The sequence below is a fragment of the Ambystoma mexicanum genome, chromosome 2p (genome assembly GCF_040938575.1).
Source record: "Ambystoma mexicanum isolate Mex_15411 chromosome 2p, UKY_AmexF1_1, whole genome shotgun sequence".
In the NCBI taxonomy this organism is placed as follows: domain Eukaryota; kingdom Metazoa; phylum Chordata; class Amphibia; order Caudata; family Ambystomatidae; genus Ambystoma; species Ambystoma mexicanum.
The window spans coordinates 282,787,915-282,807,391 of NC_090923.1; the positions used below are offsets into that span (position 1 = coordinate 282,787,915).

The window sequence follows — 19,477 nt, forward strand, 5'->3', positions numbered from 1 at the left end:
TCTTAGGTCTGTGCTCCAATTCTTCCGATTTCTTTTAGATTGCTTTCTTGCGGCCATATTTATAAAGTTCTGTTTTCATGATACCTGCTAAATTTTGACAAATCTTAGCTATGGGTTACACATCCAAAGGATAACCTCAGGCACAAAACAATAAAAGTGAACATGCTCGATATGACTTAAGGTAAACTTAGTGGCAATGGCATCATGTGCTCAATTTTGTTTGTTTTTTTAGACGTTAAATCTTTAATCCGTCTTGTGAAAAACTTCCATTCAGGTGTTTTATCTGGCAGGGAGTAACGGAGCATTTGAGTCTTCAGAATTTACAATGAAGCCTTGTTCAGACACACATGCTCATATGTGACCTCTACGTCTAAAGCATTTGCTACACTTGATTATTCGCCTTGCTTAGTTTTTCAGTAGGGCACAAACCCCACATCGGGACTACTGCATTTGAAGTCTTGCTAAACAAAATACACGACTGACCAAATAAAGCATACTCATTTTTATATTTGTATCCCATATCGTTAAAATGTTTGTGTTTAAAAATAAAATGAAGCTGTAATGCAGCAAAGTTTTTAACGAGGGATTAAAGTAATTTACGTTAAATTTAACAGATTAAATTTAAATGCATCAATTTGGTATATAAACGTGTTCCATCATAAATTGGTTGATTTAAAGCTCAATAGCTTCCCAGATCACAATGTTCGTCAATTCTGCCCCGAAAATAATGTAAATAAATTAGCAAACCGTCAAGAAGCCATGCATGTGTCATATTTTGGGCTTCTTTAACAAAAACTAAAATTGGTCTTTCTTCCATAAACGAAATTACTTTAAGAATTAGGTTTTCAATTTGCAGGGTTCATTCTGGAGTGATTGAAATGATTGTTTTTAGTAATATCAAACTTGCACCTTAATATTTCCTGGCAGAGGACGACTCAGGTGTCACTGGTGATCAGGGACCGTGACAAGGGCTTCCGCAGGAGGTCTGGATATATCTACATTCTGTGTAATAAAGAACAAGTTCCTTACCCGCGCATATTGCTTTTTCCCCACAAATCATGCTCCCTATCAACAAGCTCGTTTTTTCTTTGTTTTATGAACTAGAAAAACATTCATAAAGGTAAACACTGGCGAGCCAAATCAATGCAAAATCAAACTTGCATGTACAAACGCTACAGCTATTTGTTGCTCTTAATCTTCCACACCTGAATAGCAAATAGGCATACAGAATTGACCAAGTGGTGATATCCATGTGAACTGATATCCAAGTGAACTGTGTAACCGCTCAAACAAGGAGAGGGCAGACTCGGATGTCATCCACTTGAAGAATGATAATTTCAGGACCTTTCAGAAAGTTACCAAGGAAACCAATTAAGTGTCAAGAGTCTGTTCAGATTAAGGTTATCCACTAGATAAAAGTGTGTGATACCATAACTGCAGATGGAAAATGCAGAATTAGTGTTGAGCAAGAGAATTAATAAAGAATCACTGTACAAATAGGGCCACATTATTGATGGTTAAAATCCAGTCAGGTTCTCAATAGGACTAAAAAGACAGTTCTGCAAATCTCACTGAGTTGTATTAGATGAAACCGTGCTTAAAATGTTCATGCAAGTCAATGGTTCCACCGTACATTTTAATCTGTAGTCAAGAGATTCTGGCTATACATGGGGGGAAAAAAAAAGATCAGCAAATGGAGTTCTCCTAGGATCATTAAAGGGAGATTTAAGTGGTGCTGCACTGTGGAGCATCATGTGATGGAATACTACAGCTATACAAATGAGAACTACCATAAAAGAAAAAGACATGGGTGGCATCTGAACACTTAACTTCACTAACTCTTTTAAATAACAAATAGTCATTCAAAACTACATCTTGTGTACATCTTGCTTGTTCCACCAAGTTATTTAACCTTTGGAACATGGTATTCTTATGTGCATCACTACTGGTCAGCAGTGGGTACAATCCAATAGCAAAAAGCATATGTACACCTTAATATGAATATCCCCCATGTCTTGGGTCACTCAAAGTGGCTAATCTCCCTGGATTCCTTTTTTAGGGATAGCTCTCTAAACTATCCTCACTTGCATGTCTCTTCCATCTCCCCATGAAGGCAGGCCCCCTTCCCTTTAGTCCCCCAGGGAAAGACACTTGCAGCCAAGACCCTCATGTTTCCCCGCCATGGACAATCCCTTCTAGGCCTGCTCTAAACGCATGCACCTTCAGCCTCCTCTCCCCACCCACCCCCTCAGCATGCCTGTCTTGACATGCCCTCACCCTATTGTATGGGCATCTTCTGGTGGCTTCCTTTAAACCTTCCCACCATTTCCTCCAGTATTAATTGTCCACTTACCCTTGACACACGTTTCACTGTTCCCACACCCAGACAGCCTTCTGTCCTCCAACCTCCCTTTCACAGCATCTATCACTACCCTTCGAAGAATACAAATGGCTGCCACAACATTGCCCAAGCGATCCCACAATTCTCAACAGCATATATATATATATATATATATATATATATCTTCACTTGGTCCAGGGTTCTGTGGAAAGGTAGGAATCGCTGCATCAAATCTAGAAATCGGGATTCTTGCAATAAATAAAACATTTTAAAAAAGTGCCTTGACTGCTATCGACCACTTCAGATTAGGTAGGATCCATATGATGGTATCAATGGCTGCTCGGTTACAAAACATACCTGATCTAAAGCTTGCCTCCAACGTAGAAACACAGGGTTTAGATTCATTGGTAGTGGCACAAGTAGTATACTTTCAAATGAAATGCATTTTACTTCCTTTAATAAGTAATATTGCATCTTACCTGGCCCATATAATTCTATTTGAAAATGTGCACATCTGGTAAGACTTAAATTTGCCCATCAAATAGACATTCTGATTAGACCGCTTTAAAAATACCATGAAAGGTGAACCCCATAACCTCTAGAATGTGGCATATTAAATGACAGGAATTTTTGTTTTATACCAATTCTGAAAATACAATGTGGCCATTTTACAAAAAAGCTAATTTAGAATCCAAACTTCACTCAACGTTCTGTCCATCAGCAACAGGTTATTAAATATCACTACCCTTAGCCCTGTCAAGGCACTAGTTATTTATGTTAAAATACTTAGTGCGACCTCCTACCTCAGGCCGATCACGGTGTGTGTTCACAGCTTCCACATTCAGGTCGATAGCATCCACTTTACAGCCTAAAATTACCAGGACAGAATTGCTTACATTAACAGCGCTACAAAACACTCTGAAAAGTACATCAATCACAGGCCCTTAAGCCAACAGTTGTGGGTTTACAATGTGCATTCTCCTGCCAAAATATACAGATAATTAAACTCTTCAGTTTTGATTAAGTTTGGCAACACTACAACAGCAATGAAAATAGCCATCCTCGACTTGTGCACAGACCAACCCATTTCAAGCATACATATCTGCAGATCCATTACATTTTCGTGACTTCACCAAGATGCCGACTCAAAAATGCCCACGAGTCCAATTACTGCAATTAGTCCGACTGGACAAGCAGTTGGAATTTTGGTAAGGGGCTTGTTCAGTGTAATTGGAGTCCGGGGTTGTGGGTATCGATAAAGTTAAAAAAAAAAAGTTTTTTAAAAAAGGACTCTGCAACGCCAGTTCCGAGCCATGTTGGTGGAAGGGAACTGACGCCGCAGGGACAGAGATGAGTTTGCGGCACACACAAGTGTGCTGCCGAAAGGTAAGTGGGGAGGGGAAAGAAAGGAGAGGTGGGGAGGGGACGGAAAGGGGAGGTAAGAAGGGGACGCGGGCCAAAGTGATCTGTGTGATCACTGTGCCCCGCCATAACGGAAGTCAGCATTTTGAAAGTCCACATTATGGCGCGGTGCAGTGATCCCAGATTCATATTTCCTTCGAGAATATCAGTGAGAGTCAAGCTAGGGCCATTGAAGATGATGGCTTACATAGATGGAATTCATGTTGGTAAGACAATGACAGTGGTTTATATGGGTACACCGGAGCTAGTGGGTTTTGTAGATACAATAGCACGATTCTGTGAATGCAGGGATGTTGGTGGTCAAAGTGAAATGACAACTTCATAGTGAACTGTTAACTGCACGTAATGTCACGTGGATCTCCTAACATTAAAGACATTCAGAAAACACTCCAGCAAAACAGCAAAGTAACAACCCTCCAGTATTTACGGATGCTGATATACAGTAGAATAAAAGGATCCTCCATTAGATCCAAGCCAATTCGACCAACTTTAACATTACAGGTGTCTCAATTTTGACTTTTCAGATTTTGTCAAATTGAACCATAAATCTTAATAATTTTTTTTTTAACAAAACATGCATCTTTCCATCCAGAAAAATCAAAAATGAAAACAAGAAGATTCATACATTCCCATGACGTCCCAACATTTCTCAACAAGGCAACAGTGTCATCAGATGATAAAAGACGTTTGTCAAGTATCCCCTGCCCCTCTCCTTTTCCACTTTAATATAAACCATTCATTGCCACCCTAAACATTTTTAGCAGCATAATTGCAAATATCAATGGACAAGATTCTCCAGCTGTAATCCAAGACCAGATCACTTCGTCATCTCCATTACATCTATTGTCAATAAGTTCACCAATGTACCTCGTGCACATCTCAGTTAATCTCGGACAAAACAAATGTTTTAATGTCAAGATTCAGCTGCGAGTTGCAGAATCTACACTTGGAATCCGGGACTTCCGCATATAATTTCAAAATGTGTCTCATTGGTAAAGTGTTAAAACGAAATCTCATGAATTGCATGCTCTACCATTCATATGGGAAGTGTTTCAGGTATTTGGGCAGGAAGTCATATGCCTTCATTTCATTCTTCAGATGGCTTTAACGAAGGTAAAATAACCTTACCTTCATGGTCCCAATCCAGTCATCTTAAAATAATCTTTTGGCTTTTCCCGCGTTTGTTAGAAGGGTATCCAAAAAAGTACCAAAGGAGTCCACCAGGGCTAGACATGTTTTCCCCCTTTGGTCCACGAGCTTGTTATATTTCAAATTGTTTTTCAGTGTTGGAATTAGAGAAGGCACAGGCTTTGGTTCCAAAATATATTTTAAAAAACAGGGATAGCGATTTCCAGACAGAGCTGTCGTAGATCAATATCAACCCAAGTTCGTACATTTTGAGTTAGACTCTATATCTTCCTCCAAAACAAAACTTATTTACCCAAACTGTTCCATGGGGTGAATGTGCATGCCTCTGCTCCATAGGTCAAGCATGCCACAACCTGTGCTTTGTAAAAGGACAATATCTGTAAAATGGAAAATCTACAGTATTACTCATAAATCAAACCGCCCTGAGCCGCAAGACCTTTTACTTTTATTTTCTGATCTTTCTGGTGCAAAACATCTACCAAACTAGGATGCATTTGTATACCAAGGTATATTACGGAAGTGACCTGGGATAAGACCTGGTTGCCCAAGTGCCATTTAAAGGTTTTTTTCCCCCCGTCTACCTTTCCTAGAGGAGTAGACTAAAATGTTTGTTTTGGCAACGTTTATTTCTAGGCCATTCCTTTCAATATATTTTTGTAGATCTGTTAACGCTCTTTAGGCCTATAGGTGTCTGGCCCATAAGGACCATCATCTGCACATACAATATGTGATATTTTATGGCCATTTACCTGTGCAGCGGAAGTATTAGTCTGGTCCCTGTTGGTCCTTAGATCTGCTAAGGACAGGTTAAATAAATTAGGGGCTAGGGGGGGCATCCCTGTTTTAATGCTCAATGGGTGGGAATTTCTTTTGTTAATGTTCCCTGGTCATTCAATTTAATTTGAATTCTAGTAGAGGAATATAGGGCTTTTATAGGTCCAGTATCCCCTTTGGGGGGTTTCTCAGCCTCCATTTTTGCCCATAGCAAATTCCTGTCTATCATGTCAAATGCTTCTCTCAGGTCTATAAAAGCGAGATACATTTTCAATTGAGTTGTTAAAGCTCTCCTTATCAGGATGTTTCTCAGAAAAAGATCTAGCTTCATCCCCACTCCCAGGATAAATCCAGATTGGCATGGGTCTAAGCCATTAGTCTATTTCATCCATTTCCTTAATGGTTTTAATAGCAGGGCTGCAAAGAGTTTCCCTAAAACATCCAGGAGGGCGATAGGTTGGTAGTTTGAAGGATCGGTCCTATCGCCCTTCTTAAAGATGGGGACAATAGCCTTTCTCCACGAGTCCGGGATAGTCCCTGATATAATGACCAGAGTAAAGGGGTAAAAAAAGAAAAACAGCTGCCAAGCCTCTCTGTGGTTCTTCCTCAGTGACTTAGTCAGTCCATCCGCACCTGGTGCATTTAATGCATTGGCTTTCTTTATTAAGATCTCTAGATGAAGTCTATCCATAGGAAAGGTCCATGGTAGGTTTGCATCATTCCAGACTTCCTTCGGAAGGCAGTATTCCAGCCCATAAAGTTCTTTATAGAAGGTGCACCAAGCCTCTTCTGCCACCACGTTAATTAAGGCAGATCGATTTGAGGTGGTAAGGCTATTTAGCCATTGCCAGTTCTGTTTGATATCTTCCTTTGCTAGGGCCCGAAGCATTAGTTTCCGCGTCTTTTTGAATTAGTTCTGATTTGTAGCCGCACATCCAGTCCCTGTATCTAGCTCTTCTGAGTAGTTTTCTCTCCTCCCTGATCTTTCTGTCACTAACATGATTATGGAGGTGGTTGTTGAACCCTTCCTACTTTAATTGGTCTGGAAAATTCCACCATGGGTGCATAATTTATATCCGCTAGTTGTTCCCATTGTCTGTCAAAACTCCCCTGCAAAATTGGGATATCTTGGAATCTCAATCGGGTTCTTGTGTTGGTGACCACCACCCTACTTGCCCATCTTTCCTCGCTCCTGTCCCCCCCCACAATAACCTCAAGAGGGCATGATCACTAGTTTTTTTTTGGTAGGACCTCCATTAGGTGTGCGTCTCCCAATAGGTTTGAAGAAACAAATATGTAATCTATAATCGAGGTTTGGGTGCCATTTGACCAAGTCGCCCGTGCTGGCTTATCTCCCTTGATTTGGTCATTATGCATCATTGCATTTGTCCACCAAGGTGTACTTAATCGATTATTCCTCCCAAATTCATCAATGCAAGGAATATTTAAGTCCCCTCCCAGTATCACAAATATATTCTTATGTATTGCAACAAAGAACTCTAGGGCTTCGGTTATCTCTTATCAGGACATCTGCTTTAATCATCAGGGGGTTCCAATAGACGTTCATCAATAGACTCCATATGGGTTGTTTGGCCACACCAAATTTTATCGTCACGTGCAACATCTACAGGAAGGGATTTGGATCATTGACCAAGTACCTCCATACCATTCTGTTATTTATTAAAGTTAGTAACCTGCTGCCGGTCTACCCTTCCCGCTACTAAAGACTGGATTTAAATAAGAGGTATAGCCATCTAAACTGGGGGGTTTCCTTCTCCGGAGGCCTGTAATGTCCATATTCCCGCTACTGATGTCCTTGTCAAATGGTAGGTGTCTGCGCCCCCCTGGTGTTCCAGCAGCCGAACGTCCATGCTTTGTTTCGTGGTTACTGGATGTGCCTGGACAGTGCGTTTGTAGTTCCACGATTTGTAGTTCTCTGCACTTCCTTATAGGGTTTGTCTTCTGTTTCTCTTACTTTACTTTCAATAATTCTGTCAGTTTTAAAAGACACTTTAAGCGAGCCCTTTTGGCTTCACTTGGTGATATGTGATTCACTAATCTTTCCCGGTGCGATATCCCGAGTTTCCGTTCTCTTGTTAACTCTGGACTTTCCAGCTGCTGCACCCCTTTAAGAACATTTTTGCTAAGTACTGGTCCATGGGTTCTTTCCTCCAATAGACATCCTCTCACTCTTAGCTTTTCATCCGCAAACCAGTCTGATATTTGGCTGCAGTCGATGTGCAAGGTCCGATAAAGACCCTTTTATCATCCCTGACCGAAGATCTAAGATTACTCTATCTTTTCAGATCTTCCGATTTGATGAACCTTAATAAGGGGACAGGTTAGAAGAGGTTCATCATGTTCAAACGATTAAGGATAAATCGATCTTCCCCTGGGAAGAGGTGTTGGAGTTGTACTGTGTGGTCATCAATGTTCTTTCTCATCCTTACTCTCTCGTACTTTTTTTCTTTCAAAAGCCTTTTCTCCAGAATCCTCTTTAGGATTCGACATTACTGGTTTTGGACTCCTCTCCCTGATATCAATCATCTCATTCCTATTCAGATGGATGCAAGCTCTTTGCTATTCCAAGGTTAGAAAGTAGGAATCCTCGCTGGCTCTTTGCAGTCGAGGTATAGATCTTTTGTCCTCCCTCTCCTCCGATGTGCGATGACTTTTGTAGGGGGTTTTACCCAATACCGATACCTTTGATTGGTTTCCTTTACTTCTTCTATGTTCTCTTTTGGTTCTCTTTCATTGGCAAAAGGCTTGGATGTATTTGCCTCCTCTTCATCATTAGTGAAAGCTGAGATCCGATAAAGCTATGTCCTTGTCCAAGAGACTGTTTACCCCCTGATGCGAGCTAGAATTCTGGAGATTCGGTTCTTGTAAACTTTTAGTTACCATAGTTTTTAGACTTTTTGATGGGGGCTCAATAGAGCTCCTTACATTCAAGGCCGGTGGAGTTGTGATGTTTCTTACAAAACCGTTTGCCGCGCTAGATTTCCTTTTTTAGGTTGAAGGGAGATATTTTTTTTTTTTGGGCTCCATAAGGTTATGCTTTTTCTCATTAAGGCTGCGCTTCCGAGGGCAGTGACGAGCCTTGTGTGTTATTGAAGCTAGTCCCAGTTGTTAAGTGTACAGCTTCCTGGCAGAACCCCCTGTTGGATCTTTTGTTAGGGTCTCCGTTTGCAAACATTTATCTTAGGATTTGTCTCTTCTTCCTTCACACCGAGGCCTTGGCTCCAGTACTTCTCCTGATCCCATCCGGGCATTGGTTTTTGATACATGGCCTTCTCCATCTGCTCTCCATTCGTATTTAATGAAGGCTTTAGTTTTGCAATGAAGTCTGAAGTTGCAGAATGTGGTGGTTGAGGTGATGCACTTCTTTTTTCTGTACCATTTTCATCAGCAATGTTAAAATCAATTTGATTTCTTGGCGTTCTGCTTCCAAGGTCACATGCATGATCCTTTGTACTTGGTTTGCAGCCGCAGCCTCTTGGTCAACCCTCGTCTGAAGTGAGGTAACAAAAGCCTCGATGTAGATTACTTTCGAGTGGACCATAGCAAGTAGGGGAGCTTGATCTTTAAAGTTCTCCTTTATTGCTTCATATAGTTTCACAAATGGTGCAGGATATATTGTCAAAGCTGACATTAAACTGTTTTGGGTATATATGGTCGATGCTGTTAATGGATTTAGACAATCCCGATTGTTTGCGCAAAAAGACAGTCGTCCAATGATGTTGAAGGAGATCTAATTCTTTCCATCTCTATAGACTCTCTGACTAGATCTTCGCTTTAGCATTGTAGAAGACATCTCAGCCTTTCCTAGATATTCCTTCTTGAACAGGATTTAATTTGATGACTTAACTCTATCCAAATACTTCTCTACTTGTATAGGGCTGTGCCTGATCGGTGACTCTTCTCTTTCAGCCGTTGAGGGTTGCTTATTCTCTTTTGATCAAAATAATTTCTTTCCCAAAAAACATGCTATGTCTTATGGTGATGGATTGGTTTCCGACTCCCTCCCTTGCATTATTCCTAAGGAGGGAGGTCGCTTCCGTTTTGCTTTGAGTAAAGAATTCTCCAAGGGAAACCGGCTTAGATTCATCATTTTATTCAAGGGAGTTGCCAGGAGGTCATCAATTGGTTTGGGATTGTTCAGTACTTGTGTCTCAATAACCTAAGGATTTTTAACCTCCAACATTTCAGCATCAGTTAAATCTAGAGTAGACCTTTTTCTGTTTTATTTCTTTAGGCTGTATCAATGAGTTTCCCATTTCTCCCTTGCTGGCTCAAATTTTTCTGCAATCCGGCATGAAGCTGAGGTTAAAGGTGATTTTTTTCCTTTTCAGTACTATTGCCACTCCACTTTCCAGTCCCTCGGTTTTATCCTCCTTCCACATCTGTACATTTTGGGAGCTCTTTTGGGTCCAAACGGGGGTTGGAGTCCAGGTGTCGGCGCCAACAAGGTGGTTTGTAGTATGGTTTTGAGATTGCCTTTGCCTTTGGCAGAGCGTTTGAGTGCGCATGTGGGTAGGGAGGCGGGGGTCGATCTTCCCTCTAGGCGATTATCTGTGGCAAACTTCGCCAAATTACAAAGTTGCATCTCAGGAAAAGTAACAGTGCGTTGTGCAAGAGATGGAAAACGCGAAAGGCACCTACACTTACTCCAAAGTAATTGCCCTATGTAAACAGTTTCTTTACAGACTCGCTCCCCACCTTCCTCACGGTTCACTAGGAACACACAAAACACTCCGTCTCATTCCGCTACGCATCTGAGACAATGTTTTTAACTGTTTCAGGAATGTCACGGCCAAAGTTTGCAACAGGTTTTTCACTGCGTTCTGAACACATGAAACACTCCGTCTCATTTCAGATTTTGTTCATCTAGATTTTGCAACATGGCACGAGAGTTGGACAGCAACATTTGAGGATAGGTATCTGCAAACTTTGGAGCTGTAGGTCTAAACATCTGGAGACACAGGGATTCCAAATAACAATAACGATCCTACTAGGCCTTGTGTCATTCGTATCGTGCAAGTGCAGTAAGAAGAAGTGCAAGGGAGAGGGGAGTGGGAGGTGCGGGTAGTGATTGGAGCAGAACGCGATAATGCTAGGGTGGGAAGGGAAGTGCAGAAAAGAGTGGAGAGCGTGCAAGTGCTGGGGGCCATGGAGAGAGGGCCCCAGCGGCTAGGGGAGTGCCAAGGGGAGGCCAGGTGGACAAATGCCAGGGAATGCAGGGAGTGAAGGCCCACATGCGAAGTGCGAGAACAGGAGAGGAATGGGCGAGGAAGACCTGGTGCCCTGTAGGACTCAGAAGGAAACTGGCCGCCAGCTAAATGCAGCAGATGGAGGCATTAGCAGGGGAAGGGTTGAGGGAAGGAAGAAGAGGAAAGTAGGGTCTTGAGGAGATTCCGGAATTAATGGAGAACCGGCTGAAGCCTGAGAGGGGCAGGGAGGCCATTCCAGGGGGAGGCCCTTGCGGAAGAGAGCGATCTACCCCCACTCTCTGCTTGACAAAGTGTCTGATCTGCAGAGAGTTGGAGCTAGAATACTCTAATAGGGATGTATTTAGGGGGAGTGATTTGGATATAGCAGGGTTGCAGACCCCAGAAAGCCTTGTGGATGCTGCAGAGGGTTTTGAACTTGATCCGCGCAGCAACCGAGAGCGAGTGGAGATCTTAGGGCTGCAGAAAGGGCGTCCCTGGGCTTGAAGCCAAAGATAGGTCTTGCAGTTCTATTCTGCATGGGGTGAAGGGAGGAAGGGAGGATAAAGGCAGATTGTAGGTTGGTTACTGAAACAACATCTTCCTCAGAGGACCAGAGCTCTGGAGACATTGAGTTTCTGGGGGGGTGAGGATAGGGAGAATGCCTCTGAGAAGGTGCAGCTGAAAGTGGGCCTTCTTGGCACAGTCTGCGATGGAAGGAGAGAGAAGAGTTGAAGAGGACACCACTTTTTTTTGCCTCACAAGAGGCAAAGGGGACCCATGGAGGGCGGTGTTGGGTAAGAATGTGTGCAGTCACTCGGTGTGAGACTATGCAAGACTTATCTGCTTGATATTCGGTAACCCACCTTTTGGTATAGGTCTGCACTACACAAGTTGGTAGTGTGACTGAGCAGCCAGACCTATCTCAAGAGGGGTCAGTGTGAGCTGTAAATGAAATCCATAAATACAAGTGTCCAAGTAACATTTACACTCAAGGTTTCAATTATAAATAGTTATTTAACATCAGTTTTAAATACACATTCTTTAAAAAGGCAAAGGATTGTAACAAAACGAATAAATCAGTGAATAATCTTTGGATATGCTCAATACATTTCTCCTACAATCGGAGCAGACTTCAATCACAGGGATAGTATTTGCATTTATATATCACACCAAAATACTTTGTAAATACGGAGATGCAGAAAGAAACAGCTAAGGCAAAAGGTTAGAACAGTTTCTCAGAAAATGTGAGGACAACTGAATCCTCCAATTAAGTCTAGCTAAGCCATTCCCAGCAGTAACCGGGATTAACAAGCTACAACTTATGGTGGAGCGGGGGGAGGTGGGGGGATAAGAAATACCAATGTTAATGGATTTAGAAGAGTGCCTTTAGGGAGGAAGGACCGCCAAAGTCATTTGGACACAGTCTATAATTCCGATGCACTTCTTGGATAAAAGTCTTGCAAAATGTTCAGAAAAATCACTTGTAGGGACACAAGCTGTTACGCCTGTGCAAAGGTAGTTGAAATCAACTCAGGAAGTAGGCAGGTCCAAGTCTCCAGTGAGACAGTATGACTTCATGACTTAAGGCAAGAAGGTAAGTACCCCTAAGCCCGAAAAAGTACCTTTGGTAAGAAGAAAGGGGTCTAGTTGGATTCAGTCTTGCTACAGCCAAGCAGACCCTAGTTCTTGAGCCTCAGTCGTCGGGGAAAAAGGGGGAGGACATCTGGAGGGCTCCTGCAGCAGTATTCGGGAAGGTAGTCAGAAACTACAGGTTTTCTTAGTTTCAGAGGCACTTCACGGTTTCAGCGCTTCGCAAACACTGATGCAGAACGATGGACACTGGTTGGACTGTACTTGCGCCCTCGGTCCTGCACTCTGGTAAGGGGGATTGGGATTTCCTGCTTCTGGAGTGACATAAGGAGGCTCCTGGAGCATTTGGCTGGATTGGTTGCGCGGCAGACGTTGCACTCTACTATGGACACTCAACTCCTGGCATTGGGCTTCTGCAGCAACTGAGAAGCACAGCAAGTCGGGGATTGCAACAAAGAAGAGTTGGTGTCGGGGTTAGTTGGTCCCACTAACCCAAGGGGAGAAGTAATTCCGTCTGGAGCTTCTCTGTCGAGGTGAAAAAGGATGTCAGCACTGCAGCAGGGCTTCAGCGGGCAATTCAAGGACCAGGACGTTTGCAGTGGGTTCCTCTTCACGGTTTCTTCAGATGTTTCTTCCAGTGGTCGACTGCCTGCAGTCACAAGAACCTCGCCTTTTAAGCAAGATTTTCCATTCATGCACAGCCTAGGCTGTCAATCACAGCAGGGTGGCTGCCCTTTCAGGACAGCCAGTCGGCCAATCAGGACTTGTTTCGTTCAGGCATTCCTAGAGACAAAGGACAGGGGAGTTTTGGGACTCTTGCTCACATCCTGTCCTTCCAGACACACTGGAGCCAGCGGCAGCCTTCAGAACTGAAGCCTGCCAAAGGCAAGACAAGGGCTCAAACCTGTCTCAACGCACAGAGTAAAAGCCAAGAAAGACCTCACAAACAGAAAATGGCGAAAAAAGACGACCAGGGCCATTTTGACAAAATGGCCACCCATGGGTGCTGTACTGCAGCTGAGGGTTCAGCCTGCGGTATAAAAGCACAAGGGTAGGAAAAATTAAACCACTGCCACTAGCCATTTAAAGTAGTGAGGGTAACAAATAAAATGTTACATGAGAAAGTAATAAGGGGCTACTAAGAACCCCCCCCCGCCAGCACTCCACATGAGATGGTGTGTGCTGGACCTACAAAGAGAAAAGGTAAGTAAGTCAATTTCACTTTACTATTCTTGGGAACTGTAGTTCACCCAAGAAAAAAGGTATTTAAACCTTAAGGGGAATCAAAATAATTTCCCAGCGACACTGCACTGAAGGTCCAAAATCTAAATCAGGTAAAAACACGAGAGCGGGAGAAAAAGGTCCCACTCACTCAGGAGTTAAAATTAAAAAGTGCTAAGTCCATCAATAGAGCTGAATGTCTAAGGTTGAAGGGAAGTAGCACAGAAATGAAAATGTTCCTTAACAGGCGGCCAGAGGGTAGGAGGTAAGGAGGGAGCTGGGATCACAATGAGAAGGATCTCAGTCTTACTGGCATCAAGGCAGAGATCGTTAGCAGCGCGCCATGCCCGAACAGCAGACAGTCAGGAATTAGAAAAGAGGCAGTGGAGGGAAGCTTGAAGGAGAGCTGTGCGTCGCCTGCATAACACTGGAAGTGAGGAGAGATGTTGGAGATCAAGTGGGCCAGAGGGGCAAGGTAGATGAAGTGCGAGAGGAAGATCCCTGAGGGATGCCGCAGGTGGCGAGTGTGATGGAGGAGAGAAAAGGGGCCAGTTGAACCTGGGAAGGTGAGGAAGGTGATCAACCAGTTCAGTGCTAGGTCCGTAATGCCAAGGTCATCACAGAGCCGATTTATAAGGCTGGCATGATTGACCGTATCAAAGGCAGAGGAAAGATCAAGAAGGATGAGAACAGAAGGAGAGTTGGAATCGAGATTTGAGACTAAGTCTGTACGGGTGCTCCGGAGTGCAGGCTCCGTGCCTCTGGCAGCTCTGAAGCCAGATGGTGGTCGTGGAGACAACCAACAGATTCAGTGTGGTTGATCAGTTGGGAGATGACCAGCTTCTCTAAGAGTCTGCCCAGGAACGGGGTACTGGAGAGTGGGTGGTAGTTAGCCAGGCAGGAGGGGTCGGCAGGAGTTTTGAGGAGAGTGTGCAGAAGGGTGCTTGAGGGGTAGAAGGAAGGAGCCAGTGGCAAAGGAGTGATTGCAGAAATCAGTCAAGGCTGGAGCAAGGGAGGCAATGTTGTTCTTGAGGGATAGAGGAGCACCTGTTTGGAGGAGACTTTCATAGAGAGGACTAGTCTAGAGATCTCATCCGACTATGGGCGAGAAAGAGAAGGGTAGGCGGTGAGGAGGGCCAAGGGAGGCCTGGAAGAGGGAGGGGTGTAGAAGAGAGAGGACAGGATGTCCTGAGTTTTGGTTATGTGGAGGCCAGTGCAGAGGGTCAGGGATGGCAGAGGAGAGGTTGAGACTGCTGTAGGATTGGCAAGTCCTTTCAGATTTTGAACAGTTCAGCTGTGTTCTTAATGGCCACAGAGATGCTGGCTTGGATATAGGCCTTCAAGAAGATGGAAAGTCTAATGCCTTTGGAGCAGGCGGCAGGCCAGTCTGTCAGATGAAGTGCCTGAAGCCTGCCACTTCTGTCTTTCAGAGATGCTAGGTGGGAGTCATTCCAGGTGTTACGCTTGGTGGCAGGCTTCATGTGGATCCTCATGACAGGGGCAAGGATGTCCAGGGTGTTGGAGATGGAGAGGTGAAGGTTAGCAAGGCCTGTGCCAGCGTGAGTGTCAGTTGCTGGAGTAGGAGGGGGAATGAAAGTGGGAGGGACCATGGGGGTCAAAGTCTAAATGTCAAAAGTTCCAGATCCATGATCATGGAGATCATAAAACAAGATGCAAGCCCCCACCGCCCCCACCTCCGTCCTAGGATATCGTCTCAATGTTAATGCAACCATTTCTATTCAACTCCAAGTACTACTCTACGGCTCAGATTTTCACTGCCATCAACCTTCCGAGAGTAATATCCAAACTTTTACTGCTAAAGTGGACCCAAAAGTCCACTTGCGCGCACCTATTATGAAAACCTGGTTCAAATACATGTCCTCTGGGCAATCAATGTCACCTTGCGGACACAGCATCTACTTTCTTTCTTAAAAGGCAAAACAAGTAAATAACCAGCAACAGTCCCTTAAATCGCCCTGTTCTCAAACATGCAATGCTTTTTGGGGCCGACGTATTGAGGCCCGATTAGTACAAGAGCAAAAAGAACTTCAACAGTACCATTTCATTCCATGAGTAAGGATTTTGCTAAAACAAATATGCCTACCAGGACATCCGGGTTTGCGGTGTTGCCGAGCACATTTTACTTACCATAAGCCACTGGGGTGAGTTGCAGGACAGTGTGAAGCGGGCACTTCAGATAAGGCAGCTGTTCTGTGAAGTTAAAAAGAGACATGCATTAAACTTGTAAACCGTAAGCAGTTAAACAGTGAACCAGTCAGAGAAAATACATGCCAGCCACCAAATGAAGCAAAGCGTTTCTTTCCCATTTCAGACTATCCGATACCCGCTAATCACTTTTATAGATCATTTTCTGTATGGTTCATACCTTAGTGGCCACCAAGGGAGGCAGGATTGTAGAATATTCCATCTACTTGCAATCAGTGCCCTGCCCATTAGTAAGCTCATCACCAATTGGAATCTGGTTAGCGTTGCTCCAATTAAAAGCCATCGGGTACAGGGTTTGTGTTTTCATCTTGGAAACTACGATGATGGAGCTGCTTCCTACCAATAACTCTCACCGATGGTGTGTGGCCTGAGAGCATTACAGTAACTACGTGAAATTGCGATTCTGCCCCGCCTGAAGCAGTTACGAGAAATTGATTTTTTTTTGCTTCCAAAAGGGTTCTAAGAAGTCATAGTTCTGTTCAAACCTGCTGGCTTTGCCAATGCTGTTTTGAAGTAGCACATTTTTATTACGCCTTTAGCGGGTTCACAACTCCAATTAAGTTATTAACTCTCAGAAGACTGCTTTGAAAAAACACTGGCAGGCACTTCAAGTGCAAAGTTTGATAGTGAGGCTTGAATAAAGCGATCTCAAAGAGCTACCACGAGGAGGTGTTTTGGGCGGAGAGGGGCAAGAACTGGGTGGGAATGGCCATAGGGATTAGCATGGCCATGTGTAGTGAATGGCTGGGCAAATAGCCAAACACCTACAAGCCATCTGTCCCTCCTCATATGCCATTCCTCTCCATCTGTACTCTAAAACAAACGTTTCACCTTCTAGGTGTCGCAAGCGACAACTCGTATCCCAAACAAAATACCTTGCATTATCATCAACCAGACTACATACAACAGATGCGTCTTCCCTGCAACAAAACAAAATACATAACACAACTGCCACCTGGACCGAGAAGCTCATAAGCAATGGGATTTGCAATGGCAGGTCACTCGCATTTGTATTCCTTTTAGATTGTGTACACCACAAAGAGCAAAAGGTTTCCACCATGCTGTACACAATGATATCAAAAAGCCAAAAAAATCAAGAAAACCGAATACAGGCAGAGCCTAGAAATACAAACTAGTATCCAATGGGGTTGCTGTAATTTCTAAACCGCAGTACTTTTTCAGTGAGGCCCTAGAAGGACGAGAACTCACCATTATCTGGAACGAGGAACTAGTCAAGCACAACCAGACTTGCAAATGTATTGGCTGTAGGAGGATTTATAAATTCGTCTCATTTCGGTTTGGGTTCAGTTATCTGATCAAAATTTCCTACAAATATTTCAATACAATATCTCCCGCGATAAAGCACGTTCCTGTACAGCGCTTCATGGTGGATTTGCTCTGCTTCGAAGAGCAGTGATAATATAGCCTTGTAGCCAGAAGCAGGGATCCTCATAACGGGTTAAGGACCCGCCGGCCAAGTCATAGCCCGAGGGCCATCATGCCAAACAATGGCGCCTCTGGGGTCTAGAGGGCAACTAGCACATAATGGTAATAGCAATAAAGCTTTTGGATTTGTGGCTAAAAAAATGCAAATTTAATCGGGAGTAAATAGAGAAAACATGCTAGTACATTCAATGTAGTTTTATGTTGTAGTACTTTAAACAACAAGGTTGTCTTTATATGGTATGCGTTTTAATTGTAAGCTTGGTTAAACTGGAGGATTTTGAACAAGGGCATGCATTTGGTGTAATGTAAAAGCATTGCTCAATGTTTTAAATTTCACTTTAATGCATTAGGTGGGTTATTGTCTCACTTTTGGTAGAAAGAAATCTAAAATACAATAGTTAATGACCATGTTCAGATTGGCTGAGAGGTCAATAATGACCTCCATGTACTAATGTGCAATTATTATCCAAATTAATTTGTATACCTCGGAAGGATGACTGACAGTTGGCCCTGCAGTGGGAATCGAACTTGCGAAGTGCAGGCTTCCCTCATGTGTGATGCCAGCTGTTAACTCGCCAGTTTTCCACCCGGACCCCATGAGGCCTAGTTAATGAATAAAATAAAACCATGAAAAAATCGGCACACACTACCCATGCAAAATTGGGTTATGGAAGGTAAATAATGAAGGGCTTCAGTCTGGACAGGTTTGCCATCTGCATCCTTAAACTCTATGACCTGCCCCTACCTTGGCCCCAGGTTCCTCCGGGCCATCCCATCATGGCCACCAGGAGGGGAAGGGGGGGGGGGAGTCCTGGCCACACGTCCCAGGTGGAAGCTTGCGGCTCAGGTAGGAGGATGGTGTACATCTGCATGTTACTGTGCATTCACTCTGCTACCAAGCTTCCTGCAGGAGATACCCTTTCCTATAGAAATCTCTTCTTTGTGATAGCCTGGCCATGGACAATAAGTCTGTTCCTTCAAGGCAGACGAGCCTCGTGCAGTACTGGATTGGTCTGCAATTGCACTGCTGGCCCAGAACACCACTGGCAGAGGATCTAAATGGAGGCCAAGGAAAGGCAACCCATTGTGGGAAAACGAAGAGCCACACACTCAAGAAATCGGTTTAAACGCCACAAACGTGTAATCTACTTTTTCTTTCCGTGCCGTTAGTTTCATTTTGTTTAAATGTTATTTCGTAACGCGCCAACTCACAATAGAATGGGTTTACAGGGCTGGATAGAAACAGCGCGGGGTAGTGCAATCAAACAGTCACGAGAAAGTGCATTTCTTTTTGACTTCGACTGAATGAAAACACTGAGATCTGGGGTCTCAGGCGGGGTGTGTGTGCCGGTTTTGGTGAGTGGCACAGGAGACAATTAGACCAAGTCGTGGATACACAGGTGCATGGCTATTTGAACAGGGCCGATTTGAGGGCTCTCTTAACAAGGATGAAATGTGGTTTTGTCCTGGGAGTGTCTGGAAGATTGTTCCACAGTGTAGAGGCAATTGCAGCCACCGCCCCCCCCCCCCGGCCTAGTAGTAGTATGTCAAACGAACTTTAAGCTTGGCACGGACGAGGCAGGTGAGGAATTTCCCTGAAACACTGTCCGGCTGGCGTTCTGTCGTCCCGGATCGCCGGCCGGGACAGAGTGCGGGCGCTGCCACTTCCCTGGGCTGTCGCTGTCAGCACGGTCTGCCTGGATGTCGTCCTGCCACCTCCTCCATCCAGTATAAGCGTTTGCCGATGTTCCTCCCCGCTGTTGCTTCTGCTGCTGTCTGTGTGGTAGTTCGGTGGGAGCAGGGCTTTAAGCGAGCAAGGGCTAGGTAGTAGGGGAGCCGAAGTATGAATTTCCGTGGGGGCTAAATGTAGGAAGCAACATCACTGCCAGTTATAGGACAGCACATTTGCACGTAGTCGCCAACTTGGTGCACCAGTGAGCAGGGGGGGGGGTTGGGAGAATGGGGAGGGGTTGGGTGGATGAGGCGCGTGCAGCGCAGAACAGTGGAAACATTGGCTAGCATGTACTGCATATACTAAAGTCAAGAAGGAGATTTAAGCCTTCGAGTTGCATTCCAGTAGGCCATCACTGCCCCTACT

At 44.2% G+C, this 19,477-nt stretch overlaps 1 protein-coding gene across 5 annotated transcripts in view; it reads right to left on the reverse strand.

Annotated features, from left to right (window-relative positions):
- Positions 1–19,477, reverse strand: part of PFKFB4 (6-phosphofructo-2-kinase/fructose-2,6-biphosphatase 4) — a 632,962-nt gene that overhangs the window by 89,532 nt on the left and 523,953 nt on the right. For 4 of the 5 annotated variants that reach the window (XM_069643565.1, XM_069643564.1, XM_069643563.1 and 1 more), the window contains 2 exons: positions 15,856–15,918; positions 3,145–3,209 (listed from right to left, as the gene is read on the reverse strand). In XM_069643565.1, coding sequence (XP_069499666.1) covers positions 3,145–3,209; positions 15,856–15,918 — 128 coding nt within the window. Of the gene's footprint in view, positions 1–909; positions 1,003–3,144; positions 3,210–15,855; positions 15,919–19,477 lie in introns of all 5 variants that reach the window. The other variant, XM_069643562.1, reaches the window with a different exon arrangement.